Here is a 26,073-nt window from a genome sequence, read left to right on the forward strand (position 1 = left end):
GCTCTGCCCACCTTCCCTCCTGCTGCTGGCCAAGCCAATTAAGCTGCTACCCTGGCCACAGCTGAAGGCCCCACGCCCTGAGGAGGAAAACACTGAAGAGGCATCCTTGCTCCCTGCACACCAAACCATCAATTAGTATTAACGAGGGAAGGTTCCTCTCTGCCTAAAGACCCCCATCTGGGCTCAGATGGAGGGGAGGCCCCACCCCCATGACTCAGGAGGTTAAAGGGCCTAGATCCGGCCTGTGAGCCCACAGTGTCCGGATGGCGTGTGGCAGAAAGAGAGTCACCATCCAGCTGGTGAACCAGGAGGCAGGGCCTGGAACCAAGGGCCCAAAGCCCTCTCGGGGCCAGAACTACAAAGCAATCCAAGCAGCCTGCCTGGATGAGGGGATCCTGTTCCGAGATCCCTATTTCCCTGCTGGCCCTGATGCCCTACTTCCCTGCTGGCCCTGATGCCCTTGGCTATGACCAGCTGGGGCCCGACTCGGAGAAGGCCAAAGGGGTGGAATGGAAGAGGCCCCATGTAATGTGGGGATGGGGGTTGGGCTCCCGGGTCTGAGGAAGGAGGCTGGGGGCTGTGCTCCTGGTCTGAGGGAGGAGGTGTCACTGTGGGACCAGCTCAGAGCAGGTTCAGCAATCCTGGGTCAGGGGAGGCCCAGGGAAGCCAAACGGCTGCCCACAGGTTTCACAAGCCTCTCATGGGGTTGGAGGCGCTCATTACTCCAGAGCCGCGAGGGCAGGAGGGGGCCCGGGCATCTGACCCCCCAGCTGCTTCTTCCCTCCCCTTCCTGGCTGAGGTCTGGATTCCCCCATCTCCTCCAGGAGTTTTGCGCTAAGCCCCAGTTCATCTGTGAGGACATGAGCGGAACAGACGTGTGTCAGGGGAGTCTGGGTGAGACCACTGAACCCCTGCTGAGCCCCCAGATCTGGCAGGTTTCAGTGGGGACCCCGACAGCTCCGCCCTCAGCCTCCCCCTGCCCTGTCCCTGCCCCTCCCCCTCCCTCTCAGGCTCTCCTCTCCTGGTGCCTCGGTCTCCCTCTTTCCACCCTCCCCCAATCCCAGCCTCTCCTGCCAGGTAACAGCTGGTTTCTTGCAGCCGCTGCCTCCATCACTCTGTACCCACGACTCCTGTCCCAGGTGGTCTCCCCGGGACAGGGCTTCCAAGATGGCTACGCAGGCGTCTTCCACTTCCAGGTAAAGCTCGGTTCCTCTGTTCATGCCTCAGTTTCCCCCAGAGTGACATGGATTTCATAGTTGACACTGTCCCCACGGGGCTGTAATTTCCGGACTGGTACAGCAGGGTCAGGCGCCAGAGGTTGGGGCCCAGCAGGATTGGAGGTGGGAAGCCGAGCCCAGGCCCCTCCCCTTCTCCCACCAGCTCTGGTAGTTTGGCTGCTGGGTGGACGTCGTGGTGGACGACAGGCTGCCTGTGCGTGAGGGGAAGCTGATGTTCGTGCGCTCGGATCAGAGGAACGAGTTCTGGGACCCACTCCTGGAAAAGGCCTACGCCAAGTAAAGACCCCGACGCCACCAGGGGCAGCCCCAAGTCCCAGCCAGCAGGCCCCAAGCCACAGGGGACGCCCGGAGCACCCCCGACTTCTGGGATCCTCTAGACACCCCACCAAAGATCTCAAACCAAGGTAAGCCCACAGGACCCTCATGTCATACCCTCGCCTGAGGACCTCCAAATCATAAACACCTCCCTGATTTTTTTTTTGGGGGGGCGTGCCTTGTGGCATGCGGGATCTTAGTTTCCTGACCAGGGATTGAACCCGTGCCCCCTGCATTGGGAGCACAGAGGCTTAACCACTGGACCACCAAGGAAGTCCCCCTCCATTGATATTTCACACAAAATATTCCCAGATACCAACCGAACACTCTTAATTCTGAAGGAGACTGAAATCTCGTATGAGGCCCCGGAGCCACCAAGTCTAAGCAGTCCCCTTGGGGGACCTGTAACCTCAGACAATCTCTCCTGATCCCTTGAGAAACCCAAGACACCTCTAAAATATTGGGTGTAATCCTGGGACCCTTAAATCTTCACTTTTCCCTATTCTGCAGCTCTGAAATCCCTGACAAACCCCTTAGGGATCACCCCGCAAAGCAGACATCTCCCACAGACTCAGTGTCAGACACAGACCCCAGGATGCCCAGAATTCTGACAGAGCTCTTCTGTGACCCCCAAATCATGCAGTCCTGGTGGCCCCCAGAGCCACCAGCCAAATTTCTCAGTGCCTACCAAGTGCACCCTCCTTAAGAGTCTGCCAATTTGGGGGATAGCCCTTGGGACCTCACAGCATGAGACAGAGGCCCCCCACATTCCCATGGTTGCCCAAGATACTCGCCGATGCCTCAGACACCCCACCCGAGACCTGCTTCCACAGGCTCCATGGCTCCTATGGGGTGATGCGAGGCGGCCACATGAATGAGGCTTTCGTGGACTTCACAGGCGGTGTGGGCGAGGTGCTCTACCTGAGGCAGGACACTCCAGGCCTCTTCTCTACCCTGCGCCATGCCCTGGCCGAGGGGTCCCTCGTGGGAGCCGCTGCCCTGGTGAGAGAGTCAGACTCCCATGAAGACCCCCGCCAGGACCAGAGTGCAGTCACAGCTAGAGAGGGGCGGTGTCCTGGGTCTTTCTCCCCTCTGCTTTCACTGCTGGCTTATTGTCTCTCACAAACCTAATGCCAGCAAGTCAAAAGGACATTTATTTGCTCTCATGACTAATGAAGCTTCAGGCACAGCTGGATCCAGGTGCTTAGTGGCTGTTGTGAATGTGTTTTTCTGTTCTTGCTTCTGGGTTAGATTCACTCACAGGCAGGCTTTCCTCTCATGGGCACAAAAGTGGGCCCCACAGCTGCAGGTTCCTCCTACTGCCCCCCAGGGGATGTGTGTGTGTGAAAAAAAAAGTGCCTCTTTCTGAGAATTTCAACAAAAGTCTCAGGACTGATTTTTCATGGGCTCAGTTTGGGTCATATGTCCATCTGTGACCCAATCACATATTCATTCACTGAGTCAGTCTAACTCATTCGTTCATTCATTTATTTAATCCTCTACTCAGTTACTGAGTGTCTTTTGCATTTCTCCACCTCTTTTCCTCTCTGTTCTGTATCTTTCTTTGTCCCCGTGTCTCTCCTCTTTATTTATTTATATTTTTAGTAAATTTTTTAAAAATAAATTTATTTATTTATTTTTATTTTTGGCTGTGTTGGGTCTTCGTTGCTGCACGCGGGCTTTCTCTAGTTGCGGTGAGCAGAGGCTGCTCTTCATTGTGGTGCGCGGGCTTCTCATTGCGGTGGTTTCTCTTGTTGAGGAGCACGGGCTTCAGTAGTTGTGGCAAAGGGCTTAGTTGCTCCGCGGCATGTGGGATCTTTCCAGACCAGGGCTTGAACCCGTGTCCCCTGCGTTGGCAGACGGATTCTTAACCACTGCGCCACCAGGGAAGTCATATGTCTCTCCTCTTTAAATCTGTTTTGGTCTCTTGTCTCCATCTGCCTCTCTCTCCTTCTCTTGCCTTCACTTGCCAACTCCCAGCCCCTCTCAGAGCCTGGTGCCGTTCAGTTAGGTGCTCTGGGTGACTCCTGCTTTGGTGAAAGGAGGTGGGGATGCAGAGGGGAGCTCTGTCCCCTGCTATGGCTCACTGTCCTGTCCTCTTCCTAGAGTGATCGGGGCGAGTACCGTACAGAAGACGGGCTGGTGAAGGGACATGCATATTCAGTCACAGGCACACACAAGGTGAGGAACCCCCAGGGTGGGCTGGCAGGGGGTGTCCAAGCACCAAACCCCCACTGACCACGTCTCCCTTAGGTGCCATGGGGCTTCACCAACGTGCGTCTGCTGCGGCTGCGGAGCCCACAGGGCCGAGTGGAGTGGCCTGGGGCCTGGAGTGATAGGTGGGATGGATATGGGGTGGGTGGGTGGCTCGGTCCCACCTGCCCACCCCTTACACCTCCGTCTCCCCAGATGCCCATGCTGGGACGTGCTCCCCGCTGAGTGGCGAGATGCCTTGCTGGTGAAAAAGGAGGATGGTGAGTTCTGGTGAGTGGGGCAGGGTCCCCGGTCTGCTTCGGGGAGGGGCGCCAGGCCAGCAGGGTCAGGGAGGGGGCAAGTCCCGCTTGAAGGGACATGGGAGAAGTTCATGGGGGTGGGTCCTAAGGGGGAGAAACTGTCCATGTCTGTGGTAATTCGGGAGTTGGGTTCTATTTCGCGGAGTCGAATTAGAATTAGCAGTAACATTAGGGAACTTGGAAGCATAGTAATCTTTGGAGGGTTGAAGGGGGATGGGTAATATTTAGGGCAGTTGAGGGAGGCTTGGTGACATTGGGGCATTTCTTGAGATTTGGCAATATTGAGGGGCTGAAGGGTACTTACTGGTAATAGAGAATCTGAGGGTCTTGGTATTTGGGGGTTGAAGGCAATTGGACCATATCTGGGGGAAGTTTGTGGACCTTGGCTATTTGCAGGGCATTTCTGAGGACTTGGAGAAATCTGAGGGAGCTGGAGGGCTCTAATTTGAGCTCTAATTAGGGCTCTAATTTCTGGAGACATGTATTATTTGGGGGACTGAAGTGTACTTGGCGACATTTAAGGAATTTAGGGGCTTTGTGACTTGGGGGGTCATGAGCTATTTGGGGTGGGGGCCGGGCCAGGGTCTGACTGCCGGCCACCGTCCAGGATGGAGCTGCAGGACTTCCTCTGCCACTTCGCCACCATCCAGGTCTGCTCGCTGAGCCCTGAGGTGCTGGTCCGCAGCCCGGCTGGAGGCGGCAGGCACGTCCACACCTTCCAAGGCCGCTGGGTACGCGGCTTCAACTCTGGCCAGGGCCAGCCTCGTGCCAGTGAGGCCTGGAGGGTCCCCTAAAGGCAAGCAAGGGGGGCCGTGGCAGGCTGGGTAACCCTGTTTCTTTGTCCTTTACTAGAAACCTTCTGGACTCACCCCCAGTTCTGGCTGACGCTGCTGGAGCCTGAGGAGGAGGACGAGGGGCCCTGGGAGGGCTGGGGGGCAGCAGGGGCGCAGGGCCCCCACTGGAGGGCGCACCCCCAAATGCACTGTGCTTCTGTCACCCATCCAGCGCAACCGGCGGCCCCTGAGGGCCCAGGGCCTCACATACCTGACTGTGGGCTTCCACGTGCTCCAGGTGGGACCCCAGGCTGGAAGAGGCAATGGGGGGAACACAGAGGCATGGAGGTGCAGGAGGCCAAAGGGGGGATCTGAGAGGGTAGAGGATGGGGGCCGAGGGTCAGAGTCAGGAGACAGCTGAGGAAATCGGAGGTGGGGGTCAAGGAGACACTGAAGGGCTAGGGAGGGCGCAGAGGGAGAGGCTGGGGGTCAGAAGGGTAGAGGGGTGAGGGGTGAGGGGTCAGAAAGGAGACAGAGAAAGGGCTGGAGGAAAGGTTGAGGATCAGGGAGGGGACCGAGGAGCAGAGGGCACAGATGGGAGGGAGGGGTCCGGAGGGGCTGGGGCAGGGGCTTTAGAAGGGGTGGGATGGGAAGAAAAGAGAGGGAGGGGTGTGGAGGGAGCCGGAGAGGGGGGACTCTGAGGGGTGGCTGCCTCTGCCTGGCCCTGACTCCCCTTGCTCTTCCTTCTTACAGATCCCAGAGGAGGTGGGTATCAGGTAGGACCCCAGATTCCATCCATCTCTGAGCCAGCCCCAGCAGCTGGGACAACCTGGGGGCCTGGGACGCGCTTGGGGTGATGGGTGACCAGTGGGTTTGGACAGGGCGGTGTGGAGGATGCAGTGGGTCGGAGGCTGGGTGGGGTGAACTTGGACGGCGGTGGTCACGCCGCCCTGCCCCCCAGCTGCTGGGACTGTGGGACTCCCCGCGCAGTCGCGCGCTCTTGCGGGGCCTGCTGCGCGCCGACCGCTCGCCCTTCTGTGCCCGCCACGACGTGAGCCACCGCTGCCGCCTGCGCCCCGGCCACTATCTGGTGGTACCCAGCGCCGCGCCGCCCGCGCCGCCGACGAGGTCGACTTCACGCTGCGCGTGTTCTCCGAGCGTCGCCACACCGCAGTGTGAGCCGGGATCCCCTGCTCCGCCCCGGGATCCCCTGCCCCGCGCCTGGGTCAGCCCAGCGCCCCCAGGATCCCACCTAGACCCCACCCGAGCCTCAGCTGAGACCCCGCGCGGCCCATATCCCCAGCCGCGGGGTGAGCAGTCCCCTCCCCCCATCTCCCGTCTGTAATTTGCAGGGAGGTAGATGATGTGATCAGCGCCGACCTGCGTGCCCTCATGGTGAGGCGCTGCTCTGGGAAGGGGTGCGAGGGTGTGTGTGTGCTGGGGGGCCAGAACTAAACACCCCCTACCCCACAGGTCCCCTACATTCCCCTGGAGCTAGAGATGCAGCAGCTGTTTCAGGAGCTGGCAGGAGAGGTGAGGAGATGGGGCAGGGCTAAGGGGGTCCCTTCCCTCCCCTCCCCTCCCCTCCCCTCCCCTCGCCATGTACCCCTCCCTCCCTTTCTCCCTCATCCTAGACATCTCATTTTGCTTTGATTTCTCAGTCTGTCTGTGCTTAAATCTCATGAGCTTCTTTTCTCAAAATGCTCACAGCTCTTCCCTGCCTCAGAGCCTTTGCTCAGTCCGTACCCTCCCCCTGGACTGCTTTCTCTCCCTTCACAACCCCTGCCAGGCTAAGGCCTTATCTTTCCAACGTGCCCTGACCCTCCCCCAGGCTGGTCAGCTGCTTGTCCTCTGTGGGCTCCCGCAGCCCAATGCTTCCCCATTGCAGCCCTGACCACTCTGGGGACAGGTCTCACTCCCTTCCAGGACCAGGAGCTCTGAGAGGGCAGGCCTGGGCTTCTCTCAGTCCCTGCTGTGTCCCAGCACCACCCAGCATACTGTCTGGGCGGCCCAGGGCTCTTTGCTGAATGACTGCCCGAGTGCAGGCTCACAACCGGCTCTCTCCTTACCAGGAGGAAGAACTCAGTACCCCTCAGCTCCAGACCTTATTAAGCATTGCCCTGGAGCCTGGTGAGTTAGGGACCAAGAGTGGACTCCGGAGCCCCCATGTGTGTTAATCCACGATGCTTCTGGGAGTCAGGCCATGGGAACCCTGGGCTCAGCCTGCTGGCATCTCCCCTGTAGCCAGACCTGTGGGTTCTGTGATAGGACCCGTGGCCAAGGCCATGGCCACGTATAAGCCCATCTTCCTTTATGGAAGTGTAACTGTCCTGAGCACAGACCCAGAGCCCCGTGCCTGGGTTCAAATCCCAGCTCTACTAGTTTCCAGCAGTCCCATGGCTTTCTGCACCTCAGTTTCAGAAAGGATTATTGAGGATAACAATAATTCCTAGCACTTATACTAATGGCCAGTACGCAGAAAGTACCTTTTTTTTTTCCCTGTAGCCAGGGCCCATGCACGGACTCCCAGAGAAATCGGGCTCAGGACCTGGGAGCAGCTGCTGCAGCGTTTTGGGGTATATGATGGGGGCATTGCCTGGGTACGGAGGATGGCCTCCTCTTCCCTTCTGGGGACATTGACCTTAACCAGATGCCGCATCCCCAGCATGGGCGAAGCCTCGACCTGTACCACTTCCAGCAGCTCTGGGGCCACCTCCTGGAGTGGCAGGTAAGATGGGGGCTGGGCAGGGCACCTCCTTCTGGAGGGAGAGGCACCTTTACTAACATGGGCATAGGTGCTCTGTGGGCTAGCAGGGCCCCAGGGGAGAAGGGGAACTTGACCACACCACGCCAACCTGGAGGCATCTGGCTGGGATATCCCTGCCCCATACACCCCTTTGTTGTCCCTCTACTTGTCTGTCACTGGGAGGCGATAATGCCCCGCCCCGCCCCTGCTCTGGCTCCCCGTGAGGAGATGGTCCCAGGTCTCCCCACACTGCAAGTGGTAAGCCACTGTTCACTGAGCCCTCCCTAAGCCCTTTGTGGTGAGAATATCACCTTGTCCTCACAACACCCTTGTTACTGCTGGTACTGTTATTCCCAATTTACCGAATGGGAAACAGACACCCAAAGTAGTTAAGCTGCTTGCACAGGGCAGCCAGGAAGAAAGGGAGGTGGGTGGGAACTCAGGCTCTCTGGCTCCAAGACCCACTTTCAGCCTCCTTCAGGGTGCCTAGGGGCCTGGGGGTGGGACTGACCAATACCTCCCTGCCCAGGCCACATTTGACAAGTTCGGTGAGGACGCCTCCGGAACCATGAACTCCTATGAACTGAGGCTGGCCCTGAACGCAGTGGGTATGGACAGAGGTCCTGTGGGATCCTGGGGACAGATCTGCTCCCCCTCCTCCCCTGTACTCCTCCCCCGCCATCCACAAAGCCCACACCTCAGTTGCCCACTCTTGGCAGGAAATGGGTGACCCTGAGAGAGGCCCAAAGGGGAGAATCCTCTGTGTGTGGGGAGGAGGGCACTGAGGGAGGGAGTGCGGCCCTCCTGGGAGGGGAAGGGGGGCGTGGGTGCTGGTGTCTGAGAGGCCCCAGCTCCCAGGACCTCATGGTAGAATGTCCTGGACTCCTGGACTCCTTGGGTGGCCCTGGGTGCCTGGAGCCTCCATTTCCCTCTCTGTAAAATGGCTAATACACAGGGTGGCCAGGAGGAGCCTGTGGAATGGAGCCCACAGGGTTTAGTGCTGGGGAATGCAGCTTCCATGACAACATGCCAGAGTACCCAGAGGAAGGCTCCCACTGAAAGGCTGAGTTCTTCCAGGAGACGTAGAACAGCCCCATTCCATTTGTGTGGGAGCCCAAAAATCCTAGCCAATGAACAGAGTCAGAGAGCAACTTTTTCCCTGGGCTATACAGTTGGAAAAGTGCATGTGATCTGTCCCCCACTCCACCTTGCATGGACGGGGTGTGGTCTGGGATCAGACACAGAACTCCCAGACCCCCACCCCACCGCAGGGCTCATCTGCCACAGCAAAGGGAAGGGTGAGACATGGGGAGATGGGGGGCTGGGGGTGATGTGACCCAGAGTCTGAGAGGCAGGGGGAGACCCTGAGGGGGGAAGTCAAAGGTGCAGGGAGGTGCAGGAAAAGGGAACTCAAGACAGGGGGGAGATGAAGTCAGAGAGAAGATTGGGAGATGTGAGCTTGAGAAACAAGAGTCCCAGGTAGGCAGAAGCAGAGGCGAGAGAGGGTGGCGGAAGGCGGAAGGCTGTACTGTTCACGCGGTATGCCCGAGTGCCTGGTACAAGCCTGGTGTTAGCCTAGGCAGAGGAGCGCTCTAAGGGGCTGACGTGCTGATGGTGCAGACACAGAACAAGCAGAACGTCTTGCGCAGATGGTGAGAAGTCCTACAGTGGCAAAAGGAAACAGGCCATGGTGCTGGGACCCGCAGAGCGTGAGGTGTGGGTTGAGACATGGCGGTCAGGGAAGGCCTCACTTGGGTGATGTGTGAGCAGAGACCGGAAGGAGTGAGCCTTGGGGACTCTGGGGAAGAGCGGTCCAGCTGGGGAAAGTCAGTGTAAAGGCCCTGAGGAGGCTGGTGTGGAGGCAGCGGAGTGAACGAGGGGCCCAGTGATGGAGATGACAGGGGGCCAGTGTGGCTGGAGCCAAGTGGGGAGGGGGAGGTGGTCAGAGAGGAGATCGGTGGAGGAAGACAGGAGAGCCCCACGAGGCCTTGGGAGAACAGCTCTTTAAAAATTCTTAAATATGTATGAGAGGGAGGAGGGAGAGGCAAGTCCAGGGTCAGGGACTTGTGTGTGAGCCTGGAGCTGACAGGCAAGGGAAAGGTGGTGTGTATGGTGGAGGGAATACCAGGGAGCGGGCCAGCTGGGAGCAAGGTCCGGAGACCTAGGCAATCCTGGGCTGGGGGGACGGACAGGAGAAAGAACCTGCTCCGATCCAATCCTATCCTCTGCTCCACAAGCACCCCCTGAGCCCCGCTCTGCTCCAGGCCCTGTGCTGGCTGGTGCTGGGGATTCAGTGGTGACCAGAAGCCCTTCCTGGACCTCACCCACCACTCACTCCCCTGCCCAGTGCAGGCGCAGCCAGACCCACCAAAGACAGTGACAGCCCAGAGGGCTCAGGGCAGGGACGTGGAGGCCCAGAGGGCTCAGGGCAGGGACATGAGCTGTGGGACCCCAGAGGAGGGGCTTCATGCTGCTTGCTGGGGGCTGAGTATCTGAGAGGACTTCCTGGAGGAGGCGTGTATCAGAGTAGGAACACTCCGGGCTGAGAGAGGACGTGGTGTTCTGGGCAGAGGGAACATCAAGTGCAAAGAAGGCAAGGCAAAACCCAAGGTCAAGTAGAGGAGAGGGAGGTGCGGAACAGGAGATGAGGTGCAGCCTGTGCAGGCCACCAGGCAGCTGGGGACAACAGGGGCCCTGGGGAGGGGTAACCAGGAGGTCATGGTCACTAGGGCCCAGTAACCGAGGTAAGGGCTTTCACAAGGACTGGCTTTTAAAAGCCTCTGTGGGACGATTCCTCATCGGAGGTGATTTCTGAACTCCAGAAATCGCCCCTGGTCTGGAACATCAAGAAATTGACATCATACGGGGCTGACAAAAATGCTTTGCTGCACAGAAATATCCTCTAGTGTCTATTGGCAGAAATCCTGCAGAGTTTAAAGGAATAATAATACAGTAGTTATGATGGGCCAGACACTGCCCTAAGCTCTCTACATATAACATCTTCACACGACCTTACAGGGTCAGGGCTATCATAGTCCCCATTTGACAGATAAGGAAACTGAAGCCCAGAGAAGTGAAGGGAGCTGCCCGTGGCCTCACGGCTGGGATGAGGCAGAGCTGGGACTAGAGAGGTGGGACCAGGCCCCCCTGGTGTCTGCCTTCCCTGGGGAGTCGGAGGGGGGGTATGACCCTGAGGTGGGGCTCCCGGGGCAGCCCAGGCTCAGAGGCGGCCTCCCCCGGGCTTCCACCTGAACAACCAGCTGACCCAGGCCCTCACTAGCTGCTACCGGGACAGCCGTCTGCGCGTGGACTTCAAGCACTTGGCGTCCTGCGTGGCCCAGCTCATCTGCCTCTTCCGTGAGTGTCATCCCTGGCACTGGTGGGACAGGGGGAGGATGTCTCCATAGTAGGTGGACCAGGGAGGTGGGCGCGCACCCTGCCCCTCTCTGACAGGCCACTGCAGCCAGCACCTGGATGGGGGCGAGGGGGTCGTCTGCCTGACCCACAGACAGGTGAGCCTGGGCTGCAGGGAGGGGTGGCACGGGAGTGTCAGGAGTCCCCTGCCTCATGCCTGCTGTTTCCTCTCGCTCAGTGGATGGAGGTGGCCATCTTCTAGGACCTCAGCCTGGGAGCCCTGCCTTACCCTTCTCCCAGCCCGGACCAGGGTTTCCTCTACAGGAAGGGGGCTGATGCCCTGATGTTAAGCAGTGATTCAGAGTGTGGCCTTGGGAGCCAGCCTGCCTGGAGCTGACTTCCGGCCCCCCCACTCACCAGCTGGGTGACACTGGGCAAGTCACTGCACCTCTCTGGTAAACGGGCATGGTAACAGCACCTTTCTCATGCAGGCTGCACGAGTTAGCCCACGTTACACGCTTACAACAGTGCGTGACCTGGAGTGGGTCCCCAACAGCACTCCTACTTTCACACACTCATGGGAACAGGGATCGGGGCACTCCCACGCCCCACCTCACTCTGGCAAGAGGTGCTCTATCATCGCTCTCCTAAGAGGTGGAGAACAGATAGAAAAACAGAGGACACTGTAGGAATCCTTCTTAAAAATATTACATGTTTTATTATCCTGTCCCCAGAAGGGTGGTTTATCCAGAAACCGAGAAAAAAAATAATCAATCGGAATAAACTCAAAAAAAAGGGGGGGGGGGAGGTGGTGGAGTGAAACCATCCACTAACAGGCAGCTAGGCCAGCAGCCCACCCTCCGCCTCGGGAGGGGGGGTCCCCAGAGACCCACACCCACGGCAGACATCAGAGAAATCAGTAAGGGGCTGGGGGAGGGGAGCAAATCAGCTATGTCTTCATTATGAGAGCAAGAGGCGGCGAAGATATGCTGCTAGGTGAATATATATTTATATAATAAATCCGTAAGTTAATAAAGTAAATAGTAATTCTCTGAAAGTTTTTTTTCATAGTTTTTTTTTTTGTGGATTTTTGTGTGTTTTTTTTGTGTGTGTTTTGTGTGTGTGTTTTTTTTCTTTTTTCTTTTTTTGCCGGTGGAGGGGGTCCTTAGAAAATCTGAGAGATACGCAGGTCCAGACAAAGCAAGGTGGGGGCTGGCTGGGGGTGAGGGTGGGAGGCTGGTCTGCCCAACCCCACTCCTGGTGCAGAAGAGGGGGGACTGAGCTGAACCCCCTCATCTCCTGGCGATGCCAAGTGAGGGGAGGGGACAAGGGAGCAGGGAGCAGGCTGGTCCTCTTTCCTGCCGGGCAGCTGTGGCACCCTCTACGGGGCCCATCGCAGGCCCGGGCGGTTCCTGGACAAGGCACGTCGGGCTTTGGCCTGGATGTGGGAGGCCTTGAAGGGACCTCAGGGGAGAAGAAATGGACCAGGGGGGTGGTGAGGGGTGGGCGTTTCTAGGGCTTGGAGGGGGCCTGTTTTACTGTGAGGATCCACTGTCCCCTCCACAGAGTTAAAAAAACAAAACAAAACAACACATCATATATATTTACCAGACCAGAAGCGCTGACCCCGGAAGCCTCCCTCACACCCGTCCAGGGGGAGGGGGAGATCCTCCTGGCCCACTGACAAAGAGAGAGGAGAGAGCCTGCCCCAGCCCCTCCCTGCCCACCCCACTCCCGCCCAGAAAGGACTGACAGAGAGTGCTTTGCATAGATACAGAGTCAGAGGAGCGGGGCCAGGGGGTGCCCTTGCAGTGGGGGGGTGGGGTGGGGCAGAAAAGCTCCCCCAGCCCCTCCTGGAGGCTGTGAGGAGGGGTGTTTGGTCAGGGTTTCTCTGGTGGGGGCCTCACAGGTCGCTCTCGCCGTACAGGGCTGTGGAGAAGGACTTGTAGTCGAGGGCCCCGGGCACGGCATCAGGGCCCTGGTATGGGGCCATGCGGGCGATGCAGTACTCGGCCTGGTCGGGGGGCAGCTCTCTCCGCAGCTCCTCGGCTGTGATGAAGTTCTGGGGGCGGCAGGGCGGGAATCTGGGTCACGCCCAGCCCTGGCCGCAAGGGCCCCTCCCCGCCGGCCGCTGGGTGCCTCCCAGGTGTCTTGCTCACCTTGTCCCCGGCCAGGACCTTGAAGGAGGCGATGACCTGGTCGGCCGTGTCTGTGTCGGTGGTCTCCCTCGACATGAAGTCGATGAAGGCTTGGAAGGTCACGAGGCCGCTGTGGTTGGGGTCAACCACGCTCATGATGCGGTTGAACTCGGCATCGCCCTGCGAGGGGGGTGGGCGGGGGACAGGCGGCCTTTAGCGGGGCAGGGCGGCCGGGCCGGCCCGGTGGCTAGAACCGGGTCAGGAGAGCAGGGCCCGACCCCAGCGCACACGACAGGCGTCGTCAGCCCGCCTCCAAGGGTCTTGGCTCCCCGGCCGACTGCCCCACCTGCCCCAGACCTGGGACGTGCACCCTCTGCTCCTCCCGTCCCGCGTTTCTGGGAAGTGGGGAGTTGGGGAGTGGATCTAGCAGGCCTACTGCTCCTCAGCCCTGGCTGGAAAGTTAGCTCCGGAGGGCGAGGAAGAAAGAAAGAAAGAAAGAGAGAGAGAAGGGGAGAGAGCTGGAGGCCTGACCTCCTCTCTCCGGAGACTTCCAGAAAAGGAGGCGGGAGGCTCAGGGAGTCATCGGAGGGACCCCAACCAGCAGATGCAGCAGAGGAGGAGGAGGGAGGCCAGGCCATGCTGCTCTGGTGGAGGAGTGTCCCCGAGGACGTGGACATTCTGGAGGCGGTGAGGAGGGACGGAGGAGGGGGAGGGACGGAGGAGGGGGAGGGACGGAGGAGGGGGAGGAGAAGAGGCACAGCAGCAAGGGCAGGCAGAGGCAGCATACCAGGCTGTATCCCGTGGAGATAAGCAGAGCCCTGAAGTCATCGGAGTCCATGCTGCCCGTCTGCTTCTGCTCGAGGACGCAGGGACAGCAGAGGAGACCGGGCCCAGAGTAGGCAAGAGGGGCCGCCCCGTGTGCACAGCGGGGAAACAGGACAGTGGCAGGGAGCGGGGGAGACAGAGGCGGCCCCGAGAGACCAGGTAAGGGGGAAGGTGTCCGGAGAGACACAGGGCAGGGAGGCGGCAAGAGAGCCCGTGAAATGGCACACATGATGGCAAGGGGTGGGATGGCCAGAGGGAGGGGAGACAGAGAGAAGGAGAGAGAGAAAGAGAAGAGCAGTTAATGCCACAGTCCGCTGGGGCCCAGGGGGCGCGTACCTGCCGGTCATTCTCCACGTCGTAGCCCAGGCTGATGAGGCAGGCCTTGAACTCCTCTGGCCCCAGCGCCCCGCCGTGGTCCTGCCGGCGTCCGAAGGCAGGTGTGCACAAGGGGCGGTGTGGAGACCAGGCCGGCACCAAGGCAGGGAGAGGGGCCCGGGTCACATGCAGAGGGTGGGGGAAGGGGACACACGGGGGAGGGAAACACAGTTAGAGGTGACGTGGACAAGGTGATGGCCAGGGCGGGGCAGGTGGAGGGGCGTGGGTGGCCTGGAGGGCAGTCAGAGGCCGCCTCCCAGCTCCTCTGGGCCAGAGCAGGGGTGGGAGCTGAGAGGTGCAGGATTGAGGCTTGAGTCCCAGGACTCCTGGGAGGGAAGGGGGGAGCTCTCCTCACCTCCAGGATTTGGGGTGGGAGAAAGGGGACTGCACCCCCTCCTGCTGGGCCCCTGCCTAACGCCCAGAGCACATGCTACCCACAGAGAGCAGGCAGATGACACATCAGGCCCGGCAGGGCCCGGGGCAAACTGGTGCTCAGGGCCCCTCTAAAGGGGCTGCCAAACCAAACCTGACTTTTAAGGACACTGTGTGTATGTGTGGATCAGATTCCTGCGTCAGGTCTCAAATCCCTGGTGTGCTGGGACCTGTCTGTTCAGGGTTGCATCGGCAGGTGGGCGAGGATGCAAAGCCCCGGGGGCGGGGCTTGGGACTCCCCTTTCTCTTCCTGAGGGAAGCTGCCCACGCTGTGGGTCGAGGTGATGCACCTCTGCACCCCCTTCAGTGGCTGGGGCCCTGCCGGCCCCTGTGAGTGGCCTCTGATACTCAGCAACTGTGATGTGAACAAACGGACAGATGCAAAGACGCAGGGGGCAGGGTGGGAGGTGACGGTGGGGAGGGACGACAGCAGGGGGCAGAGGGAGCGGCTCACCTTGTCGAAGTGATTGAAGGACGCCCGGAACTCCTGCATCTGCTCTTGGCTGATGCCTTTGGCATCGCGGGTGAGGATCTGGTTCTCGACCTCGTTGATGGTGCGGGCGATGGTGGTGAGCAGCTGCTCCCAGCCCACGCGGATGTGCTGCGGGAGGAATGAGGGCGTGAGTGTGGGCTGGCCGGCAGGTGGGGATGCTGGGACCACCGCCGCTGTAGCTGAGGGGGGCTCGGGACTGGCTGCTCCTTGTGCGGGGGTATGTGTGGCCTGGAGTCAGACTCACCCCAACTTTCTCCCAAATGCCAACCCAGCCCCACACTCTGCCATGCGGCTCATGTACACAGGGCCACAGGCACGGTGCCCGCCTACTGCCTCTGCCAACCAGCGGGGTTCACGTCACACCGGTGTATGTCCCAGTGACGGATGCAGCAGACAAGCGGGTCCTGATACCTGTGCCAGGATCCACAGGGAAGCTTTGTAGAGACATGCTGGGCAATGTGTAACTAGCTTTCTGGGGAAACAGCCCTTCCCCCCTTTTATTTGGTGGCATCTTCCGATCTGCATGGTCTAAGTGCTGTCACCACGGACCATTTCAAGCTACCAATATGATGGCAACCAGCCCTGATGCTGTAACCTGGCGGCAGCGAGCCGGTGCACGGGATTCCCGCACATGCTGGCTGGATCTGCGTCCTCGAGTGAGGATGAAACGGCTGAGGTCACACTGGGGGCAGGTGCTGCCTGCCCCCCCAGCTCTCCAGGGAGCTTGTCTTGAGATGTGTGTTGTCATGGTGATGGGAGAGTAGTGGTAGAGAAACCGTGATTTTTAGAGACATGTAAACGTTGGATCTAGTCTTTTTGGTCAGAGAGAAAGGGGAGACAGAGCAAGCAGGAGACACTTTTCTACAGGGCAAAAGCCATTTGGAATAAGACAGCCGGGCCCTGCCTGGGCTGCCACAGGAATCCCGCAAGCGCGTGCAAGGGCAAGCGGTTGGGGGCGGGGCAGGCTTGCCTCCATGGTGTAGTTGGTGTGCTTGTTGTCGAAGATGAGGGCCTCCTGGATGAGCTGGTGCTGCTGCTCCAGCAGGTCCAGGTTCGGCTTGTAGTCCACAATGCTGCGCTCATACTGCTTCAGGTGGCTCAGCTGGTCCTCCAGAGTCCCATTCATCTCGATGGAGATGCGCCCGATCTCCTGCACAGAGGGTGGTGCTACTGGGTGGGGGACTGGCGGACCCTCGGCCACGACCAGCCACCAGGAGGCGGTCTGTCGCAGGCCGCCCCAATGCCAGGGCGCCTCCAGCCCGGGACCTCTGCCCAGGGGTCCCCTCCGGCCCTCCCTCCAGTGTAACAGCAGCCACGATGCGGTTTCTGCACCAACGCTCCACAGGGCTAACCTCGCTGCTCCCCGCCTGACTCCCTGTGAGGCCCAAGACTGGGACAGGCCTATTCCACAGAGGTGGAAACTGAGGCCCAAAGAGGGCAACTTATGACATTAAGAGGCAGAGCCAGGATCGGAACCCAGGCCTGGTGACTTCAGAACCCGTGCTCCTGAGCACGAGCACCCCACGCCTCGCTTCCCAGGGTGACCAAGCCGTGCAGGGGGCACTGAGCCCCGCGGCCGACCTGCCCGATCCTCTCTCGGGCTGTCGTGAGTTTCAGTGAGGCCACTTTGGTCAGTGGGGTGCCTAGTGCACAGTGAGCACTCGTAAGTGGCGGCCTGAGTCGCAGTCGGCATGGTTACAAGCCTTCCCGTGGCTGGGTCACGAGGGCAGAGTGGGGGCGCGGGGAGGGTCTGAGCTCGGACCACCTTGGTCACAGCTACACCACAGTGCTTGTGATGCGGCTGGCATAGGGCGGTGCCCAAAAGTGTCTGTTGAGGGAATGAAGTAATGGTCTTCCTCATCCTTTTAGGGGTGAGAAAACTGAGCCACAGAGGTTAAATTGTGCCTGACTCCCGACCGGAAGTCGAGGGGAGAGTCGAGACTCGAACCCGTCTCTACCTGACCCCTCAGCACAGCTTCTCTCTGGATGGTGCTGCCATTTCCATGAATACGTTATTGACGCTCCTAATCCCATGAGGCCACGAGAGCTGGGTCCCAGATCCACCGGCCCCGTGGAGCACTGGGGCCCTCCCACCAGGGGCAAGCAGCCTCCCGTTCAGTGGGGGCTCTTCCTCAACTCTGCCCTGAGACTCTCCTGGGCCCAGCAGGGCTGGGGCGACTCGCTCTCACCTCCATCTTAGTCTGGATCCAGGGCCCCACGATGTTGGCCTGGCTGGCGAACTGGCGGCGGAGGTGCTCGTTGGACTGCTGCTTGCTCTGCTCCTCCAGGAGGGCGTGGTCCCGCTTGGGCACCAGCTGCTGCACCTGGGGAAGGGGACGCAGGCAGGAGCAGTCAGGGGGGCGGCCGCCTCGCCTGGTTGGTCCTGCCCCGGCCCTGCCGGTGGGTGTGTGCCGCCCACCTTCTCCCACTTGGAGTTGATGATCTGGGGGGTGACGGTGGTGTAGGGGTTGCTGCCTGACAGCTTGATGTGGTTGCTCTCGGCGATCCTCTGGGCCTCCTTGTGGATGGCCAGGATGGCCTCCCGTTCCCTGTCGGCGTCCGGCAGTGTCGACTTGAACTGGTCGTGGGCTGAGATCAGGCCCTGGGGGCAGGAAGAGAAGGGATGAGGGCGCAGCCTGGACCCGTGGAGGCCCCACGAGCCACGAGAAGGGCGGGAGGGGAAGGGGCGGACCTCGATTTCCTCGATGGTGTGGACGATGAACATGTCCTGGAGGTCCTCCATGGCGCTCTCCATCCAGTTGTTGAAGGGGGCTGCCCGCTTGGCGTACTCCAGGTGCAGCTGGTCAATGGTCTCCAGCTGCTTCTCCGTTTTCTGGTGCGTGTTGGGAGGGACGGGGACAGAGGAGGGAGGTCAGTAGGCTAGCAGGAGGTGTGTACGGTGGAGAGGGGTCCGGGGGCACCAAGGGGTCAGGGGAAGACCCCTGCTCTGAGGGCAACAAGGCACAGACCTCAGTGGGGGGCATCGCTCCCTCCTCACCTCCAGGGCTTCCCTGCGACTGTGGGTCAGAGAGCCAAGGGCATCCCACTGGTCGCAGATCTTCTGGCAGCGGGTGTTGACGTTGTGGGAGTCGTAGTAATCCAGCTCGCTGTGGGCCGGGCAGAGGGTGGTGAGATCCAGCGGGGGCAGTCAGGGTGTGCTGGACCCACCCGCCCCCAGGTGTCCCAGGCCCTGGTACCAGGGGATATCGACACTTAAGCACATCAGTCATCAATCACCCCTCTGGCCCGGGGCAGGAGGAATTGCGGGGAGAGGATAACAGAGCTTGCTGTCACTGTAAGCTACGCAGGGCTCCCAGAGCGTGGCCCTCGACCATCCCTGTAGGCTGGTGAAATCTCAGTTGCCCGACCAGGGGTCGAACCCAGACCCCCAGCAGTGGAAGCACAGAGTCCTGACTACTAGACCACCAGGGAAGTGCCCTGGATAATTTTCCATTTAAAGGAAGTCTAGCAGAACACGCTGGTTAGAGAATAAGGCTCTGGAGCCAAGTTCCCTAGGTGTGAATTCCAGCTCTCCGATTTTGAACTTGTGTGACCCTGGGCGAATGAACTCCCTCTGGATCCCTCGGTTTTCTCCTCTCTGAAATGGGGGTGGGGTTATCACGGAGACCAAGTTACTTAGCTCGTGTGAACTGCCGAGAGCAGTCCTTTGCACCCAGTAGGTAAAAGTAGCAACAGTTCCTCATTAAAGGTTGTGTATTTACTTTAATGGGTATTAAGGAAGAAATGTACAATTAGCCTACAATCTCACTGTACGCAACTAACGATATATTCAAGAAAAAAAAAGTGAGCTGATTAGGGAATGGGTATTATTACTGCAATGACTGAGGTTGGAAACACTAAGCTGATACCATAGTTCCCAGCCCCCTGCCCCTTATTCCCTCTCTTCAGCCCCAGCATTCCTGCCTCCTGGGGTCCACACTTGGATACTCTTAGCAGCAAGGCTCCTAGGGAGTCAGTGTACAGGTCTGGGGGAACAACTATGGGGAGGAACATGACATGGGAACCAGGACACAGGGATTGTGTCGCCTGCCTGGTGAGCCAGACGGGCAGGCAGGATACAGGGGCCGGGGGAGCAGGCAAGGGCTGGAGGAGGAGCAAGGCTGTGCTTCACACGGGGACCAGGCGGCCCAGGTTCCAGTCCTATCTCACTCCCTAGCTGTGTGACCTTGGGCAGGCCCCTTGGCCTCTCTGTGCCTCAGTTCCCACTCTGTGACACAGGATTGCTGGGGGATTAAATGAGCTAGTACACATAGAGCACTAAGTGCCCTGAGTTTTCGTCATTACCATTAATCTACGCTCAGCCGGGCTGTCTATCCAGGCTCATCCTGGCCGGCCCTGGGCCCTCAGACTCATCTTCGGGGCAACAGACAGCACCCCAAACAGCCCTCCCTTTCTCCTCCAGGGCTACTGTCCAGAAAGCTGCCTCGGGACCGCCTGTTCCCCGGCTCAGGGTAATGGGTTTCACATGGCTGTTCCCAGTGCCTGAGAAGTGGGCTGGCCTAGGAGCTCCTCCAAGTCTGTTTCTCACTGGCTTCCAGGAGCTCGCCTGTCAATGGGGGTGGGGGTGGGGGTGGGGGACCTGCCTATGTCCCACCCCACAACCCCTGAGGGTGGTGGAGGTCTGCGTCTGTGACCTCACTCTCCTCGGCCTGGGCATGCCAGGTACAGGGGCTCGATCCTAGGGGAGCTGCAGGACTTCAAGGGGTGCCCCCAACAGCGCTCAATGGGGACACCGTGTCCCCGGTACTGTGAAGACCCAGTGGTACTTCTGCCTCTGGGTGAGCAAATGGGGAGCCCCCAGAGCAGCTGGGCAGTGTGGCGGGCGTGAGTCAGGAAGGAAGCCAGCCCTGCCCGGTGTGGGGCTCCACTGGGCATCAGTGCTAGGCCCCAGCCTTGCAGGAACAAGGAGAACTTTGGGGATGACTGTGACAGGGTAGGGGGTGTCTGTGGAGAGGGCAGTTCTAGCCAAGGATCCTATTTTGGAGCAGACGGCTATTCTGGGAGCCCGGCTGCCCTCCAGGGCCTGTGGATTTTCCATGAAGTCATGGCCTGGGCCTCCCACTCCCTGGGCCCTGCTTGCTGATGGCCGCTGCGCTGGTGGAATAAGGCCCCTTTCACTGGCTCTGGAGGTTCAGTGTACTAATTGTGTGCACAAGTTTATCTGACTGGGGTGGGGAAGGGAGGGCAGAGACCCGACTGCCTGGAAGCTCTTACAATAAGTGTATTCTGAGCAGGAGAGGGAAGGGGCCGGGCAAAACAATGGGCTCTCTGTGCAGCCAGATTCCCTCAGGGAGCAGGGGGTGGGAGCAGTGTGGGCTAGGCCGCCCACCACATCAGGGGGCCAGGGGGTCTCCTTGGTGTGGCAGGCAGAGGAAGGGGAGCCCCAGGGACCCCAACAGCCTGAGGAATCAGGACAAGGGGTCAGAGACCCCCCCTTCTGCTGGAGAATCTAGATCCCACTGTTTCTCATCTGGGGTAAAGACAAGGTGGGCAAAAGGCATCATCCTGTAAGGCTCTTCCCTGGCATCTGAAAGGAGGGTGTGAGGGTGGAAAGGGCTGGGGGACCCCATTCCACCACTGCCCCGCCACTGCTCTGGACTGGGTGCTGGAGGGGAAGCAGGTGACGGGGAACCACGAGCCCACACGTACTTGAGCTCCTGGGCGATAGCGGCGATCTGCTCCACGCGGTCCTGGTGCGCGGCCAGGTCGCTCTCGAAGGCCTCGTGCTTGCGGATGAGGGCTTTGATGTCCGACAGGGTGGCCGTCTCATAGTCCCGGTGCTTCAGCATCACCTCCTTCCCTGGGGGGGCGCGGAGGGCAGGGGGTGCTTCGTCAACAGCGCCAGAGGGAGGGAGACGGGGTGTGGACCCCACGCCCTGCCTTGTCGAGGATGGTGCCATGAGAGCTAGAAACCTCCAGAGCCTTTTTCCTCGCCCTTTGCAGGAATCTCTATGCCCAACTAGATCCTGGATGGAGCTGGGAGACGCTGTGGGGCTGGTGGGCCTGAGACATATCCCAATTCAAGCTGTGGGCTCTAAACTTAGTATCCTTTATTGGTAGACGGTAAGAATTTGGGTTGTGCTACCAGGGCTGGAAATGTGGACACCTACCTGCGGACCGCTGTGATCTGGAGAAGCAGCTGGCGTTGCAGCCATGCCTCAGCAGTGGGGGGAAGGGGAAGTCTGAGTCAGGGCTCTTCCAGGAGCCTGACCCCTGGCACTTGGGCGCCAGGCCCCCTCGGTGTGGGAGTCCTATCACACACCTATTGCTCCACACTATCCTAAGGGCTTTCCATGTGCAGCGAGGCAGGGCCCATTGTCGGGCCCTTTGAAGGAAGGGAGGAACACTGCTATCAGTCCTGGAGCCTGGCTAATGATACACCCCAGGACAGAAGCTCAAGTGAGCCCTGCAAGCACAGTAAGGTACTGCTAAGAACCAAGGGGGAAACGCTGGCCGGGAAAGGTGGCTGGGACCCCCAACCCCTAAAGCTACCTCCGGCTACCCCGGAGCGGCAGCTCAGAGACCCCCTCAGCTGGCACCAGGAAATCCAACCAACAGCTGCCTGCCTAGAGCAGGGGATGGCAGACAGCTTCTCCCCACCTGTTCTTCCCCTGTAAATGCGGCCAGTGCCAGGCCAAGGTTAACACCTCAATGAGGGGATGTTGAGAAGGCCGGGCACCAGCCAGTTCCAACTGCATCTCAGCCACCCTGTGGACAGGGCCCGGCACTGGTGGACAGGAGGTGTCAGCCTGGGAGACCGAGTGCACCAGCCCTGCCACTCCAGCCCCGGGGCAGCAGGCTCAACCACAAAGGCAAGCTTGCAATTCCCTTCTCCAAATTGCTTTCTCCCAAGGGTGGGAACCAGAAATAGTAGGTTACCACTTTTCTGCCTCAGCAGAGTTTCAGCAAGGGAGCTGCCAGGGGTGTGCTGGGAAGAATCGGGAGGAGGGGGCCACAGCCACGGCTGCCTGGGACCCAGGCCAAGGGGCAGCTAGGCTGGGGGGGGGATGGGGGCTCATTTTTGCTTTTCCCCCAGACAATCTGAGACCCTGTGAGAAGCACCCACATGGGTGCTCACTCCTGCAGGCTGTAGGGATGGTGAGGGGGCACAGAGTGATGGTGGCTCAGCCCGCCCTCTGCCCCCCAACCCCCCACAGGTGAGGAGGCTGCTACACCTGGCTTCCAGGGCTGTAGAGGGGTCGGGAGGCTGGTCTGTCCTCCTGTTCTGCATAATTGGGTGGTTCAGAGGACAGGCTTCAGGCCTTGGGAATGAGAGTGGACAGGCCTGCCTGGGGACTCCGGGCTAATGCAAGGGGCAGGGCCAGATGCCAAAGTGCCTGTGGGGAGGTAGGGGTGGGGCAGGGGCGTGTGGAGTTGGGCCCTGGCTAAAGACTGGGCCACTTCTCCTAAATGCCTTCGGGTGAAGGCCGGCCAAAGTGGTTCCCAGGGAAGGAGCTCTGGTGGGCCGTCACACCCACACCCCTCGGCCTCAGGAGACCATCTTCTCAGGGCCTCCTGGAGCCCCAGGAGAGAGGCTGGAGGGCTGGTAAGAGGCCCCCAGAAGGGAAATCCACAGGGAGGACACAGGAGCCTAAGAAAGGATGATGGGGCTACAACACGTGGGTAAGACAGGAGGCAGCTCAGTCCAAGCGTGGGACCGGGTGCTGTAAACTCCACTTGCATGTCCAAGGGCCCCTTGACAAGAAAGATGTCAAAGTCTGCGGGTCCCTGGGCAGGGACCTCACCTACCTGGAAACTGCTGAGCACAGCGAAGAGGCTCAAGAGGTGTTTGTTGAATGAATGAATGAACGAAGAACAAACGAATAAACTACATGCCAACACCCCCCCTCAGGTTTGCGGGGGCAGAGCCCACAGGCGCCATTTCTGTGGGGCAGAGGGAGGCGCCTGCGTCCCTGGCCCAGGCTACCTTGTCCTCGGCTTGCCTTCTGGCTTCCCCTCCTCCGCATTCCTTCCCTGGCAGAGGAGGGGTCAGGGTATTGCTCTGCATCTGGAAGCTGCCGCTGGAGAGCAGCTGGCCTGAGCTAATGTGAGGAGGGCATTAGCCGGGCTGCGGCTGGGGACACAGGTGACACAGGCCCAGGTCTGCGGACCCTACAGAGCTGCGTGTCCGCGTGCCGGCAAGGGTGGGGCAGGCTCCGTGTGGGTGCCTCTGGGTGGGTCTCAGCGACTGACCAGGGTTGCGGCAGCCTGCCTAATAGCTGGGTGGGTGGGGCCAGAGGAGCCCCCAGGGGCTCAGTGAGGATCTCATGGGGACCTGGGAGGCTGGGAGGGATGAAAAACTGCACTGACCAATGCAAGGAAGTGTGAGACCAGCTAGGCAGAGTGGTGGCAGGAGGGCCAGGGCAGGGAGTGCAGGAGGCAGCCGGAAGTGGGAGGGTGGGAGCCCAGTGGAAGGCACTGGCCGTTTCCCGAAAGCTTTTGGGCCCCTGGGATGCAGAATCTCAGCCGTGGTGTGGGTCCCGACCGAGGGCCAGGGACGTGATGGAATTCCACATCCTGAGCCAAGGGAACAGGCACTGCAAAGCTGCGGAGAAGCCGGAATCACCGCTGCCCTTGTGGGAGGGGCCCCGGGGGAGGCACCGGCACAGGGCAGGGGTGAGAAGGAGCTCCCACGGCGGGCCACACCGAAGGGCGCGTGGCTGGCGGTCAGTGAGCAGCAGGTGCAAGTCGGGCAGCAGGGCCGGGAGGCGGCTCCCTGGCCCGTTCTAAGGACCATGCTCAGGACCACAGACCATCCAGCACTGGCTCTTCAGTGTGAAGTCCACAGTCTCAAAGGGTGTTGGGCACGGAAGGCAGGGTGTGAACCCAGGCTGCCAGGGAGGGGAGAGCATACCCCCACGCCCACCCTGGCCCGGAGGGCCGCCATACTCAGGGGAGACGTGGCAGAGTGACCGGGACAGGGGCCACGTCCCTGTGCAGCTGGCACAGGGTCCATGACCCAGGAAGCAGTCCACCTGTAAGTAATCTCTGAGGCCAGGGCAGGTTGGGCGGACCTGGCCCCAAACTGTTCCTTGCTGCCTGGGGCTGGATGGACCCACAGCGGCATTTGTGACATGCATGTTCCCAGGCAGCAGGAAAGGGGGTCTGACAAACAGACGCTATGCAGGCAGGAGGGGCTCTGTGTGTGTGTGTGTCTGTGTGTGCGTACACGTGTGTCTCTGAGAGATAAGAAAGGAGGGAGGGAGCTGGGAGGGTCGTACCGTCGGTCCAGGCCTCGTGGATGGAGGCCTTCTGCCGGAACTTCTCTGCCAGGTGGTCGAGCCGCTCCAGCCTGCGGATCTCGTTCAGCAGCCACTCCTCGTAGCCCTTCTCGGCCTGCTCCAGGTGCTGCCAGCCGTTGTTGATGTCCTGTGGGGGCGGGAGAGGGCAGGGCTACCACAGGGAGCTGGGGCACGCAGCAGGGCAATGCCTCCCTGAAGGTTACCACCCTGATGATGACGGGAAGGCAGCAGAAATGGGCCGGGGTCACATCTCTCCCCGGCTTTGCTGTATCTGCGTGTCTGGACAGGGCCGAGCACATGGCAGGTGCGGTCAATACTTTTGGAGTAAATGATTGAATGAAAATGAACGAATGCCATACGGGGCACTGGGAGTCAGAAGGTGACTGTCCAGTGAATATTGTCCCTCCCCTGAGAAGGGGTCTCAAGCACTGGAGGTCCTGGAGTCACAGCCAAATGAGGGTCCAAATTCAAACAATTCCACACAAACTATGGTGTGGTTTGGGGATGGGTGTAAAAGTCTGGGGAGTGATGGGGGGAGAAGGAACCCAGTAAAGTGTCGAGTGCATGCCCCACCGCACTCTGCACTCCGAAAGCTGTGCACTTCAGTTAAGAAAGACCATGCTGGGGAAATAAGCCTGTGGGCGGTGAGCAGCCGCCCCTCAGCTGTTCCCTCACAGGGAACCTGCAGCCCCACACACCTCCTGGGCCCCGGCCCACCCTCAGCCCCCGGCACTCACCGAGACCATCCTGCCCTCGGAGGGCATGAAGGCGGGCCGGTTGCTGAGGCGCAGCTTGGTCTGCAGCGTGTTGAAGTTGATCTCCAGCTGGCACTTCTCCTGCACCTTGGGCGGCTTATGGACGCGCCGGTAGTCGCGGAAGTCCTCCAGCTTCTGCTGCATCTCCTGGATGGTCTTCTGGGGCACGCGGTCCTCCAGCCAGGGGATGGTGCGCCGGATCCACTCCAGGAGCTGTGGGCCCACAAGAAGCTGCGGTGGCCTCTGCAGGGGACCCTCTGAGCACAGATAGGGCCGCCCCCGGCTCATGGGCACAGGGGACCTGGATCTCCGAGGGCCCCATCTTGGGGAATCACCCCTGCTCCCCAGCTCGACTTTTCCATGATTCCCGACGGGAATCCCATGACCAGGAATTCTGGGAACACGTGCCCCCTCTGAACCACGGGGCTGTTCTCTGGCTACTTCCTGCTCCTGCCTTTGCTTTTGGCCTTCCTTCCCTCACCTAAGCAGGGCAGCCTCAATTCAGACGCCCCTCCTGGATGGCCGCCCCCATTGCACCCCCATGAGAGCCCGCTGTCGCCATCTGCACCGAGCTTCACACTGAGAGCCTCACTGTGTCCTGGTCACTGACTGTGCCGCCTCAAGGGCAGGGCTGACTGCACGCCTAGCTCACTCTCGGGTGGTCAGTGCCATGCGCGGGGCCTGGGACACAGAAAATTATAAAGTACAACTGAAAAAGAAAGTGACCCGTATGAGCCACTCATGTCTTTGATGGAGTGAGACCAGGGTACAAACCAGCAAACAAACTGGACATTCTAGAACAATCCTAGGAGAGGAAAATCGAGTACTGTCCAGCATAGATAGGCCCGGGGAA

The 26,073-nt window shown here is 60.0% G+C and overlaps 2 protein-coding genes across 6 annotated transcripts in view; one reads left to right on the forward strand and one right to left on the reverse strand.

The window, feature by feature from the left end:
- The first annotated feature begins 263 nt into the window (after positions 1–263).
- CAPN12 (calpain 12) lies at positions 264–12,684 on the forward strand. Its single transcript, XM_067718510.1, is given in 24 exon segments — positions 264–407; positions 409–525; positions 825–894; positions 1,078–1,196; positions 1,381–1,514; positions 2,387–2,555; positions 3,660–3,734; positions 3,807–3,892; positions 3,963–4,037; positions 4,674–4,837; positions 4,919–5,021; positions 5,023–5,137; positions 5,593–5,604; positions 5,801–5,941; positions 5,944–6,014; positions 6,192–6,234; positions 6,313–6,372; positions 6,912–6,969; positions 7,345–7,415; positions 7,505–7,567; positions 8,115–8,189; positions 10,804–10,942; positions 11,039–11,097; positions 11,178–12,684. Coding segments are annotated over 24 exon segments (2,187 nt in total). The 3' UTR covers positions 11,202–12,684.
- Positions 11,632–26,073, reverse strand: part of ACTN4 (actinin alpha 4) — a 72,566-nt gene continuing 58,124 nt past the window's right edge. For 2 of the 5 annotated variants that reach the window (XM_067718508.1, XM_067718507.1), the window contains exons 10-21: positions 25,203–25,433; positions 24,445–24,592; positions 20,873–21,023; positions 18,201–18,309; positions 17,895–18,035; positions 17,622–17,804; positions 17,392–17,526; positions 16,173–16,352; positions 15,164–15,310; positions 13,865–13,930; positions 13,099–13,257; positions 11,632–13,001 (exon numbers count right to left, since the gene is read on the reverse strand). In XM_067718508.1, the coding sequence (XP_067574609.1) occupies positions 12,843–13,001; positions 13,099–13,257; positions 13,865–13,930; positions 15,164–15,310; positions 16,173–16,352; positions 17,392–17,526; positions 17,622–17,804; positions 17,895–18,035; positions 18,201–18,309; positions 20,873–21,023; positions 24,445–24,592; positions 25,203–25,433 (1,809 nt within the window). In that variant the 3' untranslated portion in view covers positions 11,632–12,842. Of the gene's footprint in view, positions 13,002–13,098; positions 13,258–13,864; positions 13,931–14,238; positions 14,320–15,163; positions 15,311–16,172; positions 16,353–17,391; positions 17,527–17,621; positions 17,805–17,894; positions 18,036–18,200; positions 18,310–20,872; positions 21,024–24,444; positions 24,593–25,202; positions 25,434–26,073 lie in introns of all 5 variants that reach the window. The other 3 variants (XM_067718506.1, XM_067718505.1, XM_067718509.1) reach the window with 2 other exon arrangements.

Source organism: Pseudorca crassidens, chromosome 20, assembly GCF_039906515.1.
Source record: "Pseudorca crassidens isolate mPseCra1 chromosome 20, mPseCra1.hap1, whole genome shotgun sequence".
Taxonomy (NCBI): domain Eukaryota; kingdom Metazoa; phylum Chordata; class Mammalia; order Artiodactyla; family Delphinidae; genus Pseudorca; species Pseudorca crassidens.